At 35.3% G+C, this 19014-nt stretch overlaps 1 protein-coding gene across 8 annotated transcripts in view; it reads right to left on the minus strand.

The window, feature by feature from the left end:
- The window catches only part of GABRG2 (gamma-aminobutyric acid type A receptor subunit gamma2), a gene marked incomplete at both ends in the record, with an annotated part of 131777 nt that extends 113611 nt beyond the window's left edge, over nt 1-18166 (minus strand). For all 8 annotated transcript variants that reach the window (XM_081231221.1, XM_081231220.1, XM_081231218.1 and 5 more), the window contains one exon: nt 18060-18166. In XM_081231221.1, coding sequence (XP_081087347.1) covers nt 18060-18166 — 107 coding nt within the window. The remainder of the gene's footprint in view (nt 1-18059) is intronic.
- Between the last annotated feature and the right edge of the window lie 848 nt (nt 18167-19014).

A 19014-nucleotide genomic window follows, 5' to 3' on the forward strand; every position in this document is an offset into this window, starting at 1 on the left:
TCAGTTGCAGATGGAAAGATGTGCAAAGTACAATGCTGATATCAAAACACCTCTCATCTATTTGGAGAGACAAACAAATACCTGAATAGCTAGAAAAAATGTGACACTTATTAACAGCGCAAGGCAATAAGGAAAACATTGTCACATGGTAGAACGTGACTAATCTCTGTTTGCCAGCACCTCCAACTTGATATGAATGAAGGTTATTTCTATCAGCATGCCTCTGTAATCAGTTCCAAAACTCAACTTCCATGGTAAGAATAATATTTTTCTCTAGAGCATAAAACGTTTTGGGGAAATGATAAAACTTTTCATTCCTCTTCGAGCAAAATAGAAGGTAATATATATATAAACATGCAAAACTGTCCACTATTTACAAGGGAGCAACAGGTGGGTAGGAGGACAAATGTGTATTTTCTCATAGTCCATGAACAAGAGGTCAAACTGTTCCAAATTTAGTATAAAGGTCATTGAGAGCCAGTTTATAAAAATGAAGCCTGATTATATTGCATGCAATATCAACATATATTCAGATGTATATTCAAGTGTATCAAACTCAAGTGAACTTTAGATGTATTGAAAATTCATATCACTATAGTCTGTTCTATTCTATCATAGCAAGAAATGAAATATTCTGATTTTGTTAATATACAGAAGTTTGAAACGATGGAACAAATTTGCTCAGGTGGCTGACTGAATTTTCATTTTCATGTAGGAATTTTATCAATATGTGTCCATCTGAGTGACCATGATTCTGGGAATTATTCTTTCTCTACATTTTTTCTTTTCTTTTCCCTTGTTTCTTTTCTAGAAGATCGTGCTGTAGTCTTTAAGTTCAAGTCATACAAATTTGACATTTGTTCCTGTGGTGTGGCCACTTTTAGAAGACTCTTCTTAAGTTTTCATTATTTGCCTCTTCCTGGATAAAACATTTTTCTGAAAATCAATGTTATCAATCACTTGAAAAAGTCAATCAAGTCTTATGTTTCAGTTTTGTTTCTCTCATTTTTCTTCCTCCGCATTCCCTCTACCTTCACTATATCAACAGTCCATCTTTATCTCTACATAAATTTACATAACTAAGAATTATGAATACTCCAGATCATAGAAGTTGTGTATTTATTCACTCACTTGTGATTATTCACAGATATCTCCTATGAGCTAAACACCATTCTCAGCACTTGGAATTATTACTTTCTTTCCTATGAAAATATGGTAGATGTTTTTTAAAAAGTTCTGTGCTGGCAGTGAGCATAAGTAAGTATTCTATGGATGTATTTTAGAAAGTCCAAAATTACTTTTGTTCTTAGAATTCTGGAACAATGTAAAAAAAAATCCCAATGGATTTGAAGTCATCTTAACTTCACCCAAAGTTTAAGGGTGTTTTAAATCAGCATGCTGGTTTCATAAAAAAACTGAACGTTTGTATAATAGAAAAAAGGTCAGTTTGTGTCATTTATATTTTTGCAAATTTAGATCCCTGTCACAGGATAGCTTAAATGCTTTAAATAATAAAGAATTCATATTACAAAGAAAATACCTTAAGGGAATAACAACTTACTGTCTTTTCTCAGTAGTGTATTTTTACCTTTTTCAAGAGACTGCAAACCTATTGCACAAATTAAAAAAGGAGCTCCCACAGAATCCAGGCCTCTCCCTGTATCTTCCCTATCATCCTTTCCACTCTTTCCAATATCCTCAGGTACATGATCACAAGTAATATCAAAGCAGATCTCATAACCATTAAGAAACTTCTGATTAATTCAATCAAGAGTGTACTCTCAAGTCAAATAAAGGAAATCACCATTTTGTCTGGAAAACTTGATGTGATCATATTTATGTAAGCATTTCTGAAAACAAATTATCTAGATAATTATAAAAGCCATTATTCCAGGACATAAGTTTTCAATTCTCCCATGCAAATCAGAGTGAGGTTGTTCAGTAATGTTAGATTCATGCTTAATCTTATACAAAATTGCCAAATCGTTCCCCGTTTTATATTCCCACTAATAATGTATGAGAGTTCCAGTTGGTCCACATACTTACCAACCCTTGGTCTTGACAGTACTGTTTTTGTTTTACCAATTCTGATAGGTGTGCAGTTTTATCATATTATGGTTTTAATTTGCATTTACCTAAAGACTGGTAATGGTGAACTTCTTTTCATGTGCTTATTGACACCACAGTAACTTAGATGAATCTCAAAGGCACTATGCTGAGTGAACTATATGATTCTACATATGTGACATTCTTTTTTTTAATGTTATTTCTTAAAATTTATTTATTTGTTTGTTTATTTATTGGCTGCATCGGGTCTTCGTTGCTACGCGGGCTTTCTCTAGTTGCGGCAAGTGGGGGCTACTCTTCATTGCCCTGCGTGGGCTTCTCGTTGCAGTGGCTTCTCTTGTTGTGGAGCATGGGCTCTAGGCACGCAGGCTCAGTAGTTGTGGCTCATGGGCTCAGTAGTTGTGGCTGGCAGGCTCTAGAGCACAGGCTCAGTAGTTGTGGCACACGGGCTGCATCCTCTTTTATTTATTAACCCAGATGGTAGAATATAGTACGTATCTTTGATTTTTTTCACTCTACACTACACCTAGGAGGTCGTCCAATACAAGTATATAAAGTTTTCTCAAGCTGGCCTTTTCCCCTTCATCATATTATATCAAATGATCATGCTATAAATAATAGTTGCTCCGTGGCATGTGGGATCTTCCAGGACCAGGGCTCGAACCCGTGTCCCCTGCATTGGCGGGCAGATTCTTAACCACTGCACCCCAGGGAAGTCCCATATATGACATTCTTGAAAAGAAAAACTACAGTGATGAATAACAGAGCAGTTGTTGCCTGGAGTTAAGAGTGGGGGAAGGGTGTGGCTACAAAGGGGTAGTAGGAAGGAGCCTTTGGGGTAGCAGATAGAACTGTTCCATATCCTGACTCGAGATACTGAACTACAAGAATTTACATGTGTGTTAAAATTCATACAACTGTCCAGCAATAAAGGCCAGTTTTGCTCTATGTTAACTTAAAAATAAAACAAAAACAAAACTATTATGCTGTAAACTAAATCACTGAATTTTTCACAATATTCTTTGACATGAGACTTCTGTAAAATTTCCTGATACTAAAGTATGAGGTAATTGAGTCTAACAATTTTAAAATCTCCTTGGGAGAAGGAAATTTTTATTAATAAAATGGTAGTGTATTTTTGTTTTGCTTTGTTTTTAATTTGTTACACAGATCTTTGTATCTCTTCCAGAATCTTAGAAGGAGTATTACATTCTGTGGTTCTGTTTTATGCAGGTTAAGTTCAATAATATATTTTATGGATAGGAAATAAGTGTACATTTGTTAATGCTCCCTATGAGAATCTCTTAAAATTTAAAAATCATTCAGGCAAATAACTGCTTCCCCCAAAAAACATATTAGTTAATTTGGAATTAAGAAACTATCTTTGCCATTTTTTAGAAGCAAAGTATTTATTTTTATAAAAATATATGTTTAAACACGAGTTTATATATAGTACAATCATTTCATAGTGCCATAATTTTATGGCATTCATAATAATACCAAAAAATAATGACTATGTTTCAAATAACTGATATAATAGCAGAACCAATCATTTTGATACTGCTAAGATTTTGTAGCAAGATGTAGAGCAACACTATATCTAACTCTAAAGAAGCTATAAGTCAACAGTTTAGTTAATTGCCCAGCAGCTGAAAACTGGTAAGTAAATTGCAACCCTCACCATTCCCCAAATCATAGAGGCACACTTCTTCCTTAAGAATAAAACTGATGGTATTATTATATGAAGTATTTCCCAGAATTCAAAATATTCACTATGGCCTCAAAGTTGTACCATAGGAAGCAGCTTTCTGACTCCCAAATCCTATATCCTGACTTTTTCATCCATGATCACTGTCCTCCAGCTGTGTGGGCTATTTTTAGTTCCTAAACCACACCAAGTTTTTTCTCCATTCAGGGCCCTTGCAATCTGCTGTTACCTATAATGAGAGAAGTCTTCCCTTCAATCTTTTCATGGCTGAATTTTTTTAATACTCTTATAATCTCAACTTCTTATCCATTACTCAGAGTGGCCTTTCCTGAGTATTCTATCTAAAACAATTTTTTCTTTTCTTCATCATAGCACACCTTTTAGTTATTCAACATTTACCACAATTTGAAATTTGTTTGTTTACTATCAGCCTGTCCCTAGACTGCAATGTCTAAGAGGATTAAGAAGGTGTCTGTATTTCTTCCTGTTTTATCTCCAGTCCCTAGTACAGTGCCAAACAAGTATTAGGAACACAATACCTATTAATTTATGGCAGAAAGGCAGGATGCCTTCATAGGAAATTTGTCTTCCTTCATAGGAAGGAGGAAATTTGTCTACTTTGCATTTATTTTCATTCTGCATTTAACATAGTGCTTGAAAGCTCAACAAGAGTCAAATGATATCCCATGTTAGCCAGTTTCAAGGGGAAAATGGACAGAATCACATGGATATGTGGTTTAAAAAATGGTTGAGTGTAAAATGTCTATCTGGTTACACAAATTTACTTAGATCAGAGGCAATAAGTGAAACAAATCAATATATATGTAGGATATTGTCTATAAGAATAGTTATAAAAGTATGGCTATAATATATGATATATTATATATAATACAGTGTTATGTTTTTAAAAGCATGTCTTTATTTGAAAATATACATTCCACAAGTGCAAGGACTGTGCTTGCCTTGTTCAGTGCTATAGCTTCTGCACGTTGCATAGTGCCAGGAACACAGTCACTGAGGATTAAACAAAATGTGATTCACAAGATAGCAATTCAGAAGGACACTATTCAGGTCACCTGAGTCAGAGTGCATAACCCCTATCTTGAAACTTCTGCTTTATGTACATCTTCATTTTTATGAAATATTTCATTGATACTTAAACATCTATTAAGAATGTGCTTGGGAGATTATTTATAGTCTGAAGTCAAGGAGAAGGGGGGCATAGAAGGGTGATTAATTGGTAAGGGCAGAAGAAAACTTCCAAGTGTGATGGAAACCAATAGATATTGGAAATTAATATATGTATGTATATATGCATATGGGTGGTGGTGATACCAATGTACACATTTGAAAAAGATTTTATCTAACTCTACACTTAAACTCTCAACAGGTTATGGAATCTAAATTATGTCCTTATTTAGGAAAATATTTGTTAGGAAAAAAGTCTCTCTGCTATGTGGTGAATGAATCAGAAGGTAGCAAAACTGGCATCAGAAAGGTACTTTAGGTGGCTGATGCAGTAACCTAGGTGACAGAGGATGTTGAATTTCACTCTATTATCAGATCCATAAGGCACACAAAAAAATGAAGACTCAGTTATGACCTTGAATAGAAAAATATCAGTTCTCTCTTTTTTGCATATAGTTAAAGAAGCTGTCTTCAGGAAGAAGTCCCATGTGTCACCACATATTTTATTGTTATTGGGACCTAATCCACACGTGTTAGGAATTTTATCAAGTTTTTAATATTGATCTAAAATGAATGAACAATATAGTCATTCCAGAAACTTACGGACATTTTTCCAATTTTCTCATCTTACACAAATTAAGACAGGGGACTAGAGAATTACTGAATTTTTATTAAGAAACCCCTCTCCTGTACTTTCCCCAAATTTAGCATTTAACAGGGGTGGAGAGACTATTTGTGTCTCTAGGAATATCCCCAGAAAATAAATAATGACCCTGTGGTAGTAACAAAAACAAAAGAACATGTAAGAGAAGTTTACTATGTGCCATGTACTATGTATTATGTCCATTGCTACTCAAAAGTAGCTTTTGAAGAATTATTATCTTCCTTTTTTTATATGAAGATACTAAGGATGAATGCAGTTAATAAATTTACTGAGGCCATCAAGTAGTAAATGTCAAGGGTAGAAATATGAATCCTGGTCAAGCGTGGCTCCATAGCTTATGCTCTTAAGGACTACACGATTCTGTAGGACTTGTTTGTTTTTTTTTTGTTTTGGTCACCAGCCATATATGCTGAACTTAGAGTGAGGTACTATGGAAAAGATTTTTCTTTTTTCCTTTTTTTAAAATTAATTAATTACTTTATTTATATATTTTTGGCTGTGTTGGGTCTTCGTTGCTGAGTGCGGGCTTTCTCTAGTTGCAGCGAGAGGGGGCTACTCTTCATTGTGGTGTGCAGGCTTCTCATTGTGGTGGCTTGTCTTTGTTGCATAGCACAGGCTCTAGGCGCACGTGCTTCAGTAGTTGCGGCACATGGGCTCAGTAGTTGTAGCTCGCGGGCTCTAGAGCGCAGGCTCAGTAGTTGTGGCACACGGGCTTAGTTGCTCCGTGGCATGTGGGATCTTCTCAGACCAGGGCTCGAACCCGTGTCCCCTGCATTGGCAGGCAGATTCTTAACCACTGTGCCACCAGGGAAGTACCTTTTTTCCTTTTTTAAGAGAAGATAAATTTCAGGGAAAAGGAGATGCAGTTTTTATTATTTAATTAAACAGTAATTATTGAACATCTATTAGAAGCAAGACACTTCTCTAAAAGCCTGGAGTATAACAGTGGAAGAAATAGCATCTCTGCTCTCATTAATCCTGGATTCTAGCTGAATGAGACAGAAAATAAAAAGTGAAAAAATAAATCAGTAAGCTACATAATAAAAAATTTTCTACTTAATTACTGAAGACTAAGGAAAGGTAAAACACAGAAGAGAATAAGTGGAATTGTGAGTATAGGGTTGAGGGACGTTTGCAGTATTACACTGAGTAATCAGTGTAGGCACTGAGAAGGCAATATTTGAGCAAAGATTTGAAGAAGGTGAATTAACTAGTGGATATCAGGAAAAAATGAATTGCATGGGTAACGTAATATTAAACATACTTTCTCCATTGTTATCATAACTGATGTCCCAGAACTGAGAAAAATAAGTGAGAAGTGTTATACTCTCATTTAACACAAATGTGGTAGGCTGCCAAGAAGAGGCAGAATTTGCTAGAGAGGGCCAAAAACCAGTCCTGGGTTCTTTTTCCTTCACCCACTTTGGGGCCGTAAAATAGAAGTTTAAGGATTCAATAAGAGAGCAGTTCTTGTGGAAAAAGTTTATTGGCCTAAGTGTAGAAAGGACTGTGCAGTTTCATATCCCCTCCTCACAGTGATACATGTTCCACCTCCACCTCAAGGCAACTGGAAAACAAAGTCAAGAAACCCACTCATTGATGTCTACCATTTAGGGGAGACTAACAGGGGTAATTGTTATCTCTACCCAAAACAGAAAACTTGTATATCTGCTTCTTAATGCTGTTTGAACACAGGGTAGATAGAGAATTCTTAGCAAAATTTGGCCTGTGGTCTCTATAATTTAAGCAGTCCAAATGACTAATGTAGCCTGATTTTTTCCTGAAAATGTCTAAAGGTGATAGGCTGGTTTGAACAATCCCAATAGTGAATCTGAGTGAGAAAAAGACCTTCACTTTCTGAAGCTGACAAGCAATTTTCCTGAGTTTGTTTTTCATTCACTCATTCCTCCTGAGCTAAATAAATAGATGCCAGAAAAACAGTCTATTTGGCAAGAAAATGCTAGTAGAAAGTCAGGGTAGATGTGTCTTTAGAGTGGAGCTGAGGGCCTGTCATAAAACATCAAGCCCCCATACAGCATGACCCATGTCAGGGAAGAGTGCAATTCTAAAGGTCCCCAGGAGGAGGAAGGAGGAAGAGGGTTAGCTCCACAGAATCCATCCAACACCCCATGAAAGAACGACTAAACATTTAGGCATTTTTCACCCAGAGAGTACAATAAGATCTTTCCGCAAAGGTAACTGTCCTTCCTCCCTCCACTTTAATCTTGAAAAAGCCAAAAGCAGCATAATAAAAAGAGAAGAGGAGCCTAACAAAAAAATGAAGAAATAGTGTCAGGCAGGCAGCAGAAATCTTAGGTCAGGGCTGATCAGAGAACAGAAAAAAATTTAAAGTGAGTGAGAGTTTGAAGGATCAATTTAGATGAGACTTTGATACCTGAAAATGAGATCATTAGAAACTCTAAAATGAATGGAAAATTCATTGCTTTTACGTTAGGTATTGTCCAGGTGTGGGGAAGAGAGATTCAATAGATGACATTTAAAGAGAATCATAATTTCTAGACCATAGCTATCTAAATCCAGCGTTTTCAATAAATCAGTTACTGGAAAATTCAGGCATATTTTAAGTATCATTTCATAATAGAAGGCATAAAATTAAAGATTTTTAATTAATAATAACATTTAAACATGGCTGTATTTCTGTTATCATTCACTCTCCACATTTTTAGGGGTAAACATTACATACTACAATATACCAATATCAATTAAATGTCTTACAGATATCAAACAGATGGTGGTTATAGGGTTAAGGGACTTCCCAAAGATAATTTAGTTTATAAATTATACCATACACAAAAATAAACTCCAAATGGATTAAAGACCTAAACATAAGACCAGATACTGTAAAACTCTTAGAGGAAAACATAGGCAGAACACTCTGACATAAATTGCAGCAATATCTTTTTCGATCCATCTCCTAGAGTAATGAAAATAAAAATAAAAATAAACAAATGGGACCTAATTAAACTCAAAAACTTCTGTACAGCAAAGGAAACCACAAACAAAATGAAGAGACAACCTACAGAATGGGAGAAAATATTTGCTAATGATGCGACTGACAAGGGATTAATCTCTAAAATATACCAACAGCAAAGAGCATGCCGCTCAAAATCAAAAAAACAAACAATGCAATAAAAAAAGTGGACAGAAGACCTAAATAGACACTTCTCCAAAGAAGTCATACAGATGGCCAAGAGGCACATGAAAAATTCTCAACATTGCCAATTATTAGAGAAATGCAAATTAAAACCGTCAATACAATGAGATATCACCTCACCACACCAGTCAGAATGGCCATCATCAAAAAGTCAACAAACAATAAATGATCTAGAGGGTGTGGAGAAAAAGGAACCTTCCCACACTGTTGGTGGAAATGTAAATTGGTGCAGCCACTATGGAGAACACTATGGAGGTTCCTAAAAGCTAAAAACAGAACTACCTTATGATCTAGCAATCCCACTCCTGAGCATATATCTGGAAAAAACATGGTTTGAAAGGATATGTGCACCCCAGTGTCCATTGCAGCACTGTTTACAATAGCCAAGACATGGAAGCAACTTAAATGTCCATTGACAGATGAATGGATAAAGAAGATGTGGTACATATATACAATGGAATATTACTCAGCCATTAAAAAAATGAAATAATGGTATTTATAGCAACATATATGGACCTGGAGATTATCATACTAAGCAAGGTAAATCAGACAAAGACAAATATCATATGCTATCACTTATATGCAGAATCTAAAAAAAATGATACAAATGAACTTATTTACAAAACAGAAACAGACTTACAGACTTAGAGAACAAAGTTATGGCTACCAGGGGAGAAACGTGGGGGGAGGGATAGATAGGGAGTTTGGGATTGACATGTACACACTGCTATATATAAAATAACCAACAAGGACCTACTGCATGGCACAGGGAACTCTGCTCAATATTCTATAATAACCTAAATGGGAAAAGAATTTGAAGAAGAATAGATACTTATATATGTATAACTAAATCACTTTGCTGTACACCTAAAACTAACACAACATTGTTAATCAATGATACTCCAATATAAAATAAAATAAAAAGTAAAAAAATAAAATAAAATAATGAAAAATTTACTTGGATGTAGAATAAACTAAAAGTGTCTAAATTTTTATAATTTCTAATAACTTGATTAATAAAGTATGGGTTTATGAAGGTTATGAAGTAATTATTTAAATAATTTAAGTAATTAAATAATTTGTTGTGGAATTTAATGAAGAATAATTAGTTTCAAATGTACACTTCTTTAAAATTCAACAATTTTTCTCTGAAAATTATTAAGAATTAATTTTAAAATAAAGAATGCAGATTTTTATTAATAAAGTTAAGTTAAAAGGAGATAATTTAGTTAAATGATAATTTTTACCTGGTATCACTGAGATGTTGTTATTGACTTTAAAAATTATCACTTTAAATTTTCCCTCTAAGAAATACTAAGGAAAATTACTTTTCTATTAAAAACAGGAAATATCTGAATACTACCTCAGATTTAAAGTACCTTGTTAAGAAGAATATATATTTACTCAATCTCTTTAATACAATGGGAAAAGTATTCTTTTTATGAGATTAGAAAGGGCATTATCCAAAGTTGCAGATTTGTGTGTATGTGTATGAGTATAGGACACCTTCCTTTCAGAATCATGATTATTTGAAAGGAACTAAATACATACTTGCTAATTCTAAGAATAAGATGAAGGGGGATACTGGAAGACAATAGGTAAAATAGATTTTTTTAAAAAGTTGATAATTTATTAACATATAATTACTAGCATCTATTCTCTTGCTGAAAGATTATAATTTATCAATATTGAAAAGTCACTGCGGGAGTTCCCTGGTAGCCTAACAGTTAGGATTCCAGGCTTTCACTGCAGTGGCCCGGGTGCAATCCCTGGTCGGGGAACCGAGATCCCACAGGGTGTCGGGTCTACTTCTGTACACATTTTTATAGGTCATACACAGTGCATTTTTTATGTAATTCTAAAATCCCCAAAATATTCACTGTATTTTTCTTATCATATTATATCCAAGTCTGAAATTAATTGACGTTCACAACTGGTATTTATATTTAAGATGGTCATGTGTTTTTTCCCCCTGTTTGATTGTAGTTGACTATTTATATTGGATTGACAAAGAATCAGAGAAGATGTCTCAGTTGGAGGTGGTGGTAGGAAAACAGATCTACTTTTATGCATATATAACTTGAAGACAGGGGTGAGTGGAGCAAAAGCCCATCAACTGGCCATTGGTTAGTAAATTTAGTTTGTGTTAAAATAATGTCATAAATGACGTGTTACTTTATTTAATTATCCTTAATATAGTTCTTGCCTATTACATAATTTTTTAAATAGTAAAGAAAAATAGTTTTCAGAACATTAAAAAAATTTTCTTCCCCAAAAATACCATTCACTTTTCAAGTGACAACCTCTTCAACCAAGGGCAAAAAATCCAGCAAAGACTATTATAACCAAGAAAAGAATGGTGAAATATTAAAACTGACCAATTAGATGACTGTAGATCAGTTTCAGCTAGTTTGTGGATCTCACTCAGTTTCTCTAGCCTATGCTTTCATCAAGTTAGAAAGCTGATATATTCTCTCATAGCACTTATGACTTTCCTGTGTAGCATTTACCTGAGTTAAAACTTAATAATTATTTGTATATCGGTTTGATCATTGCCTGCCACCCCATGAGATTGCAAACTCTATGATGGCGGACATCAAGACTTTTGCCCCATAATTATATACCCAGTTCCTAGAACAGACCTGGCTGCAATACTATTCCTTTAATGAATTAGGAATTAATTCATTTCTACAGTTTATATCTAGAGTTTTTCCCCTCACTTATTGTATTTCAAATGTGTTTTCAAAAGCAGTTTATATAAAGGGATTGTTAACCTGCACAAAAGATCATAAATAAGAGTAAGTCATTTATTTCTTCCTACGAAGATAACACTGAAAAGTTATATTCAGTTTGTTTTGGCCATTCTATTTAAATATGCTTAAATAAATTACAGAACTTGATATTTATCTGTCTCACCACATAGACTTTGGTTCTACTACTATACTTGAGTTAATGGCAGGGTTTCAATTATTACAAAGGACCTTTGCTTAAAAAGCATTCTTTATTTTCCTCACTATTATGTTATTTGGTATTCAGATGGTTTTCTTTATGAATGGGTGGAGAATGTAATATCAGCACTATTTACTTAGCATTTACATGGTACTTTATCTATAGAGTTCCATAATGATTTTTATAATAATATAGAATTATTACCATATTTTGCCCTCTTATTTCATAATACAGTGGGGATTAATATGATTTTGAGTTAAATTTTATTTTTACCCTAAGCCACAAATGTATAACTTAAAAGGTTTTTATTTCCTTTTAAAAGATGTGTATTCTCTAGAATATGGAAGAAATGAATAGCAAATAACTTTCCCAGTAAAGCAAACTGGAGAAGACTTTTACACCTCAAAACAATCCAAGTATTTTCTAACTTTTACAAAGAAAAAGGGTGACTATTGTTGAGTGGTGTGGTGTATTGCACTAGGAATGTGGCTGGGGAAGTCTCAACCCTTGCTCTACAACCAACATTCAAGAAGACTTGGACAAGGTAAAATGTTATCTTCCTCATCTCACTTACAAAGCTATAGAGAGAATAAAAACGTGCATGAAAACATTCTCAGAAAAAAAAATAAAGCCTTAATTTCTAGAATGTGTAACTTTTTATTCCTCTAGAAATTAAAACTTAAGCACTTTGATATTAAGTTTTCACGTGCCACAGTTAATCAAGCTGTTGCTCATTTAAATATCTATATGTTGAAGATAGAGATATCCAGATATTGAAACAGTAACATTATTTCTACTTTAATATTCAGTATGGTTGCCTCAATATAGAATTTCTGTAGGAAAACTATGGGACAACATTGAGCAAATTATCCTATAAATTTCCTCAGTGGAGGACAAAGTTTCTTCTTTGAAAATGGGATGACAAGTAGTAGTTAAATTTCTGGGTAATGACTGAATTGCAGATTAAACTATGCTTTATTTACACATAACCATTAAGAAAATATACTTTCTTAATGTATTTTCCCCCAGGGACTAAATAATATCATTTAACATGTTATTAAACTCATGAAACAACTGAAGAGTGGATTATTTCTAAGCATATCTGTTTAGAGCTTTCAATTAAAATTGTGAGGTAAATTTAAAAATGGAGTGACTGATGGGACTGAGGACCTCAAACCACACTACTATCTAGATTCAACATTTTAATTTATTCAGTGGGCTGACTGGATGTAAGGTATCTAACTTCTATTATATGAAGGTGAAATCAGATAATTATAAAAACTAAAATTGATTGGTATCTTAATAATCTAGTCTAGTTACTACACTTACGAGCAAACAGTACTGATGAAATGAAACTGATCAAAAAATTCAGAAGAAATAAAATAAAACAGAAAACACAAAATAAAATTCAGAAGATGATTAGTGACAGATCTAAAATATAATCAGTTATCATTATCTTGTATGTATATATACATTTTACAATATTTTTTCAGAGAACAATTCCAAATCATTTTTTTTATTTATGCAGAAAAAGTGTATTTAGCAAAAGATACACTGAGATCAGAGTGGCTACGGCCCAAGAGACAAGGGAGGGAGGTGAAAGACCTTCTGAGATCCTGCTATGGGAGAAGGGGTCTGGGGCAAAGTGGTGAAAAGTACTGGGTAAGTGCTGAGTTGGGGGGGGAGGGGCGCTACAGAAGGGAGAAAGCTCCAGTTGCATCAACACTGTTGGCAGGTCATGCGTGGAACTCACAGTGACTTGCTGCAAACTATGGCAGGAGCGGGAGGCGGGGGCGGGTTGATTAGTGCTGCTGACTGGAGTGAGAAACATGTCCTGGTTCCTGGAAAGCACCCACCAAGGGACCCAGGAAGGAACCCCAGGATGGTAGGAAGTATATATAAATGTATACACCTATCATTATAGGACTCTATTTCTATCCACATGCAGAATTATCATTATTTGATGTTACTTCTAATTATCTGTTGCCTTTAAACAAGTCATTTAATCTCTCTATAATCTTGGTTTCCAAGTCTGTCGAATGTGGTTGACAACAACTATGTCGCAGATTTTAGTAAAAATTGTGTGTGTGTGTGTATATGTTATGTATAATATAATTATATTTTATGCATTTAAAATATATTATATAACTTTTGTATATGTTAATTAAAATCTATTATATGTTAATATTTACATATTTAAAAATTTTGATTCAGTGTATGTATATACATGACACAAATAGATTGGAAAATCTGAAAATATTGTATTGTGACTATCTGGTTTCTGACTTTGAAGATGTCACATGGATCTCTTCTAACCCAGTAGCAGAGGATGAATTCTTTCTTTCACATTTACCTGAATAGGTAATGTGCCCATCCCAAATGAAATCCTGAATTTTTAAATTGTTCTGATACCTGGGTGGTCAAACAATTCCTGAACTGCACTAATTATAACTTTTTACCAATCTTATGTGATCACTGAATTCAGCAGAAGTAATTTGGATGACCATGTAGGGGAGGAAAAATAATTTTCCTTCTACTCTTCTAGGTTCTTGGTTGAGACATCCTTGTAATAAAAGATTCACAAGAGGAAAAGAAAAAAAAAACATGTAATAACATGTATATTTCCTGTATACATGGGAGATACCCAGAAAGCTGAGTAAATCCTTCAAATGGCCCAAGCCATCATCTTAAATACCGTCTCCAGCTAAAGACAAAAGATGTTGGGAGTAGGGGAAGCCAGTTATGGGAGATTATTAAGTAAAGCACAGTCAACAGGGGATGGTTGTTAGGCAGATGTAAGTCCCTGCCTTCACCACTGGTAAGTTTCTAGGTATTTAGCCAAACTCTTCTTTCTGGTACAGGGAGGGAGACACCCTTAAAAATGGAGATTTCCATTATAAACATGAATGTCTCTTACAAAAGGGTAACTTCCACTCAGTTTTAAGCTTTACCTGTATCTGCTGTTTCTTAAAAATAATCAGCCTTAAATAATTCTTATGCCAAAGAGGCATATTTTGGGTTGGCAAATTCTGTTCCCCTTCAACAAGTATATGTCATTCCAATAAAGCCGACTTGTACTTAAGCTGTGGAAAGTCTGTCTTGGAATGACTACGAAGTTATGATGGTGAGAAGCAGCCACAGCCCTAGTAAAATAATATTTTCAACAAAGATAAAGCCTCTAAAGTCAGTCTTAACATTCTTCCAATTTGAGCAGAAATCCTTGATATGAAGCAAATGTTAAAATATGGAGACCAGAGACCTCTATCACTAAATATTCTGTAATTTAATCATTTTGAGATTAGGTATTCTAAACTGAGTCTAGGATATCAGAGACACTTATGTAACGAATTTAAATTAAAAGCTAATTTTTAAATTCCTGCCTACAATCCAGATATTTTGTCTAGAGGGTAGTGGGCAGCTGGATCCTAGGGAACACTGGGTGATAATTTTTTTTTTTCCAGATAGATGTTTGCCTCAGGGTAGACTATTTGAAATGTTATGTCTATAAGCAATTAAATATGCTGAGGAAGTGATTTCATTTTTCTTTTTCATATAAAACCAAGTGGAGAATTTGGAAGGATAGTAAATAACAAGCTTGTATGGTTCAAGAATCATACAACTTTAGCAAGTTTCCCAGACCATTTCTATGATAGCCTTATATATAAGATATGTGGCAGTTTAGATAGTTTTCAGTTTCAGAAATTAACTATCCCACATATAAGAAGAGATATTAGCTATTAACATCCTCACTCCAATGCTTCATATTCCTCTTTGTATTACTTTTGTAGAGACACAATCTAAAGAATTTAGTCATTTTAATGAGAGTGAAAAATATTCTTTGGAGTTATGTAAAGTCACTTAAATGTTTCTTTTTTTTTTTAAATTTCCCTTCAAGTTTCTAGGTAGTTCTACTACCACTGTTTACCCAAAAAGCCTTTTTCAAACTGCTCCCAGAATCCCACATTTTTCTAGTCACTTGTCTTTCTTCAAGATCAGCTTCAGAGATCAAAGCTCCTATTTTCATCCAGCTCTATTCAGCCATTCAAATGGCTTTTTTTTTTAAAATGGGATTGCAGCAAACTGAAACTCTGATCACATTCTCTGCACCAAACTGCAATGACTCTATTCTGTTATTACTGAGAAAATGTGAATATCCTCCTATTGGAGAGTTTATATGACACATAACTCCCATTATTTAGAGTTGTTTAAAAAGCTCATCTAAGCTACTATGATAAGAATTGAAAATTAAAATGTATCACTAAGTATTACTTTTTATATGATAATTGGAAAAGAAAAGGGACTGTTGCAATAAGAAGACATCTTAAATATGATAGTATTAGGAAAAATAATACAATTGCACATTTTAGGTTAAAATAAGACCATTGGAGTAAAATATATAAAAATATTCTCATCTATTCAGTTATAAAGTTGTTTACTAAGATGGATGTAAGTGTGTAAGAAGGAAAGACATATTTCCCTATGTCTTGACTAGATTTTAATCCACAGGTTTCATAAATGGTAAGATCATGAGAATGATGTTTCCTATCAACAAGTAACTATAAATTCTCTAATGTCTGAAACAAATTAAGAGTTACATACAACATTAAATAGTAAAATATGTGTGCAAATTTTAATTAAAAGCACTGTTTTTCCAGTATTCCACTAAAATGTATTACACATAAACCATTTCCAGTAAAAAGCCTTCTTCTGAGAAAACTACTTAATCTTACACTCTTAAAGAAAATATATTCTATTTTTATAGTAAAGGAGGAAGGTATGAAAAGTGCTGGTAGATTTAATCAGGCCCCTCTCTTTGCTTGGAAACTCCAAAGACTCCAAAGAGAGACTTTCAGTCCTTTTTTGCTTGGGTCTCTTTTTTACTGAAATCTGTACCTCCTCATTACCTACCCTAGAGAATGGAGGACCAGTGAAGTTAACTAGAAATTTTCAATAAAATAAAATAATCTTTTAACCCCCATCCGTTTTATCTCCTTTTGTTACAACTACTACATAAGAGTGTCAACTCCCAGGAAAACCTTAGGGCAATGGCTTGATTTCTTCTATAGCTAGTTTTTCTTTCTTTCTTTCTTTTTGAGCAGATTTGGGGTAATATTTTTACAGCTTTATTTCAAAGTGACAGTATAGAAGAGTGCAAGTAATATAAGTACAATGGACCTCTGGAAATCCTGATAGTACGTGTTGGGCAGGGGGGTTGTTTTGGTGGGTGGATAAATGATGAACTATATGTGAAGGGATAGTTCTTTGATACCTTTGGTGCAGGGAAGTTCAAAAAAATTCAGGTGCAAAACACTTCGCAACACACACCTGCTCAGGATTTTGGGAAATCCACCACCCCCTTTCCCCATTTTCTATTCAGTGCAACAAGGCTCTAAGACATTAATGCATAACTTCACAATTTTGGCATCACATTCACCTGGCTCAGCATATTTTTCAACACTGCAGCAAAGCCAACTCTTTTCCAGACATATATCCCCCTCCATGCACTGATTAACTACATTCTCTACCCCATGCCCAGCAATGCCCCTCCTATCTCAAGGAGGGGTTAGGGATAATCAGAGCAGGGTCCCCAGACGTCACTAGTGCTCCTTGGCTCCATCGGCCTTCTGTCTATACTATAACGGTGTCCTGTGTAGATGTAAAGTTGTCCCGTGGGATTAGACAAGCCTCCTTCCATTTGGCCCTGACAGGACTGCTGTCCCTGGTGCTGAACCCTTTTAGCCCACCAGGGAGTCTGCTGCCAAGTCAATGGGGCTGGATAGAAAACCTGGCTGGCTGATCTTAAGAATGCCCAGGTGCAGGAGCAGGCAATACTTTGGATACAGGAACAGAAACCATCCCCGCACGCACACACACACACACACACACACAAACAAACACACACGTCTCCCGGGTGTGCGCCAGGACCCCATTTGCAGTTTTCTCCTCCCGACCCGCACCCAAACGCCTCCAACATGGCCTCAAACGCCGGCATGTATCAGCACAGCCCACCTAGACATCAGACCGCAGTACTATCAAAATGCTACTCCCCAAACACAAAGTCTTTATGACGTTAGCTTTTCCATTCTAAAACAAATAAAGAAAATCCAATAAATTAATAAATAAATGAAAGTGACCTTTCCCTTTCCTCCCTCCTTTTTCCCGCCCCAAATATTCACATTCCCCTAAATTACAAAGCCCCAAATCCTATAAGAGTCTTTTAAATCTGGGTGGTCTCCCGAGTTCCGCTGTCCCCACCCCTTCCCCCAACCTCTCTGAAACAAAACGACGCCGGAAAGGGCATATCTTACCCCGGGTAGAGCGATAGCAGGAGCAGAATCCACACCGTCATTTTCTGTGAAAATACAGGAGTCGAGTAGACTGAGCTTCCTGTGCTCCATATATTTGTCGAACTCATCGCTTTTTTTTTTCCTCCCCTGCCTCTGGCCTCTAGGTTGCAGAAGAATCCCTCCCCTTTGTATTATTATTATGCTTATTAACTGATGGTGGCTCCCCCCACCTGCCTCTAGTAGGTCCCGTCACTGGGGAGCTGTATTGCTAGCAGCTTCGGGAGTTAATATTCAGGGGGCAGAAATAAGATCAGCACAAACGCTTGCAGATACCATCAAAGCGTCAGCTCAGGGAGCAGCTTCCAAGTCCCGGGAATAATATAATTGAGGCAGGGGGAGGGTACAGGGAGAGACGCACAGGAGACAAATAAGGGAAAGGGAAACGCATGCACACTCGTACACATACTCATGCCCCCCACGCTCACACATACTCCTCCGGGTCCATCAATTGAGGTTTGTTTATTTGTTTGATTTGTTTTGATTTTTCTTTTAGAGGGCAGCAGGTGTGTGTCTGTGTGCGTGTGTGTGTGTTTAAAAGAAATACACGAGTCTCTGCGTGATTTAACTATCACGCAGATTAACTATGAGGTCAAAGTGGAAGCAATGCGCGCTGCTGCAGCAGGAATTAACACATTCCAGCGCCTTTTAACCCTTTACTGCACACAAAAGTATGCAAGGACGGGCTTTCATGGGGACAAGAGGTGCTTTAGGAAGACCATATACTATATCACCAACGACAGAAGGTTTCTCTCTTCAGCTCTGCCAAGAATCCTTATTTAAAATCATGCCATATTAGAAATCATGGTTACACTGTAGAGGGAGGGGGAGGATTGGCTGTTTCTCTGTAAACCATCCCGTAAGAAAACAGATTTGGTGAATTTTCAATTTTAATGAAGGGAGAAAACATGGATAGAAT

The sequence above is a fragment of the Mesoplodon bidens genome (assembly GCF_964165515.1).
Source record: "Mesoplodon bidens genome assembly, chromosome: 4".
Taxonomy (NCBI): Eukaryota; Metazoa; Chordata; class Mammalia; order Artiodactyla; family Ziphiidae; genus Mesoplodon; species Mesoplodon bidens.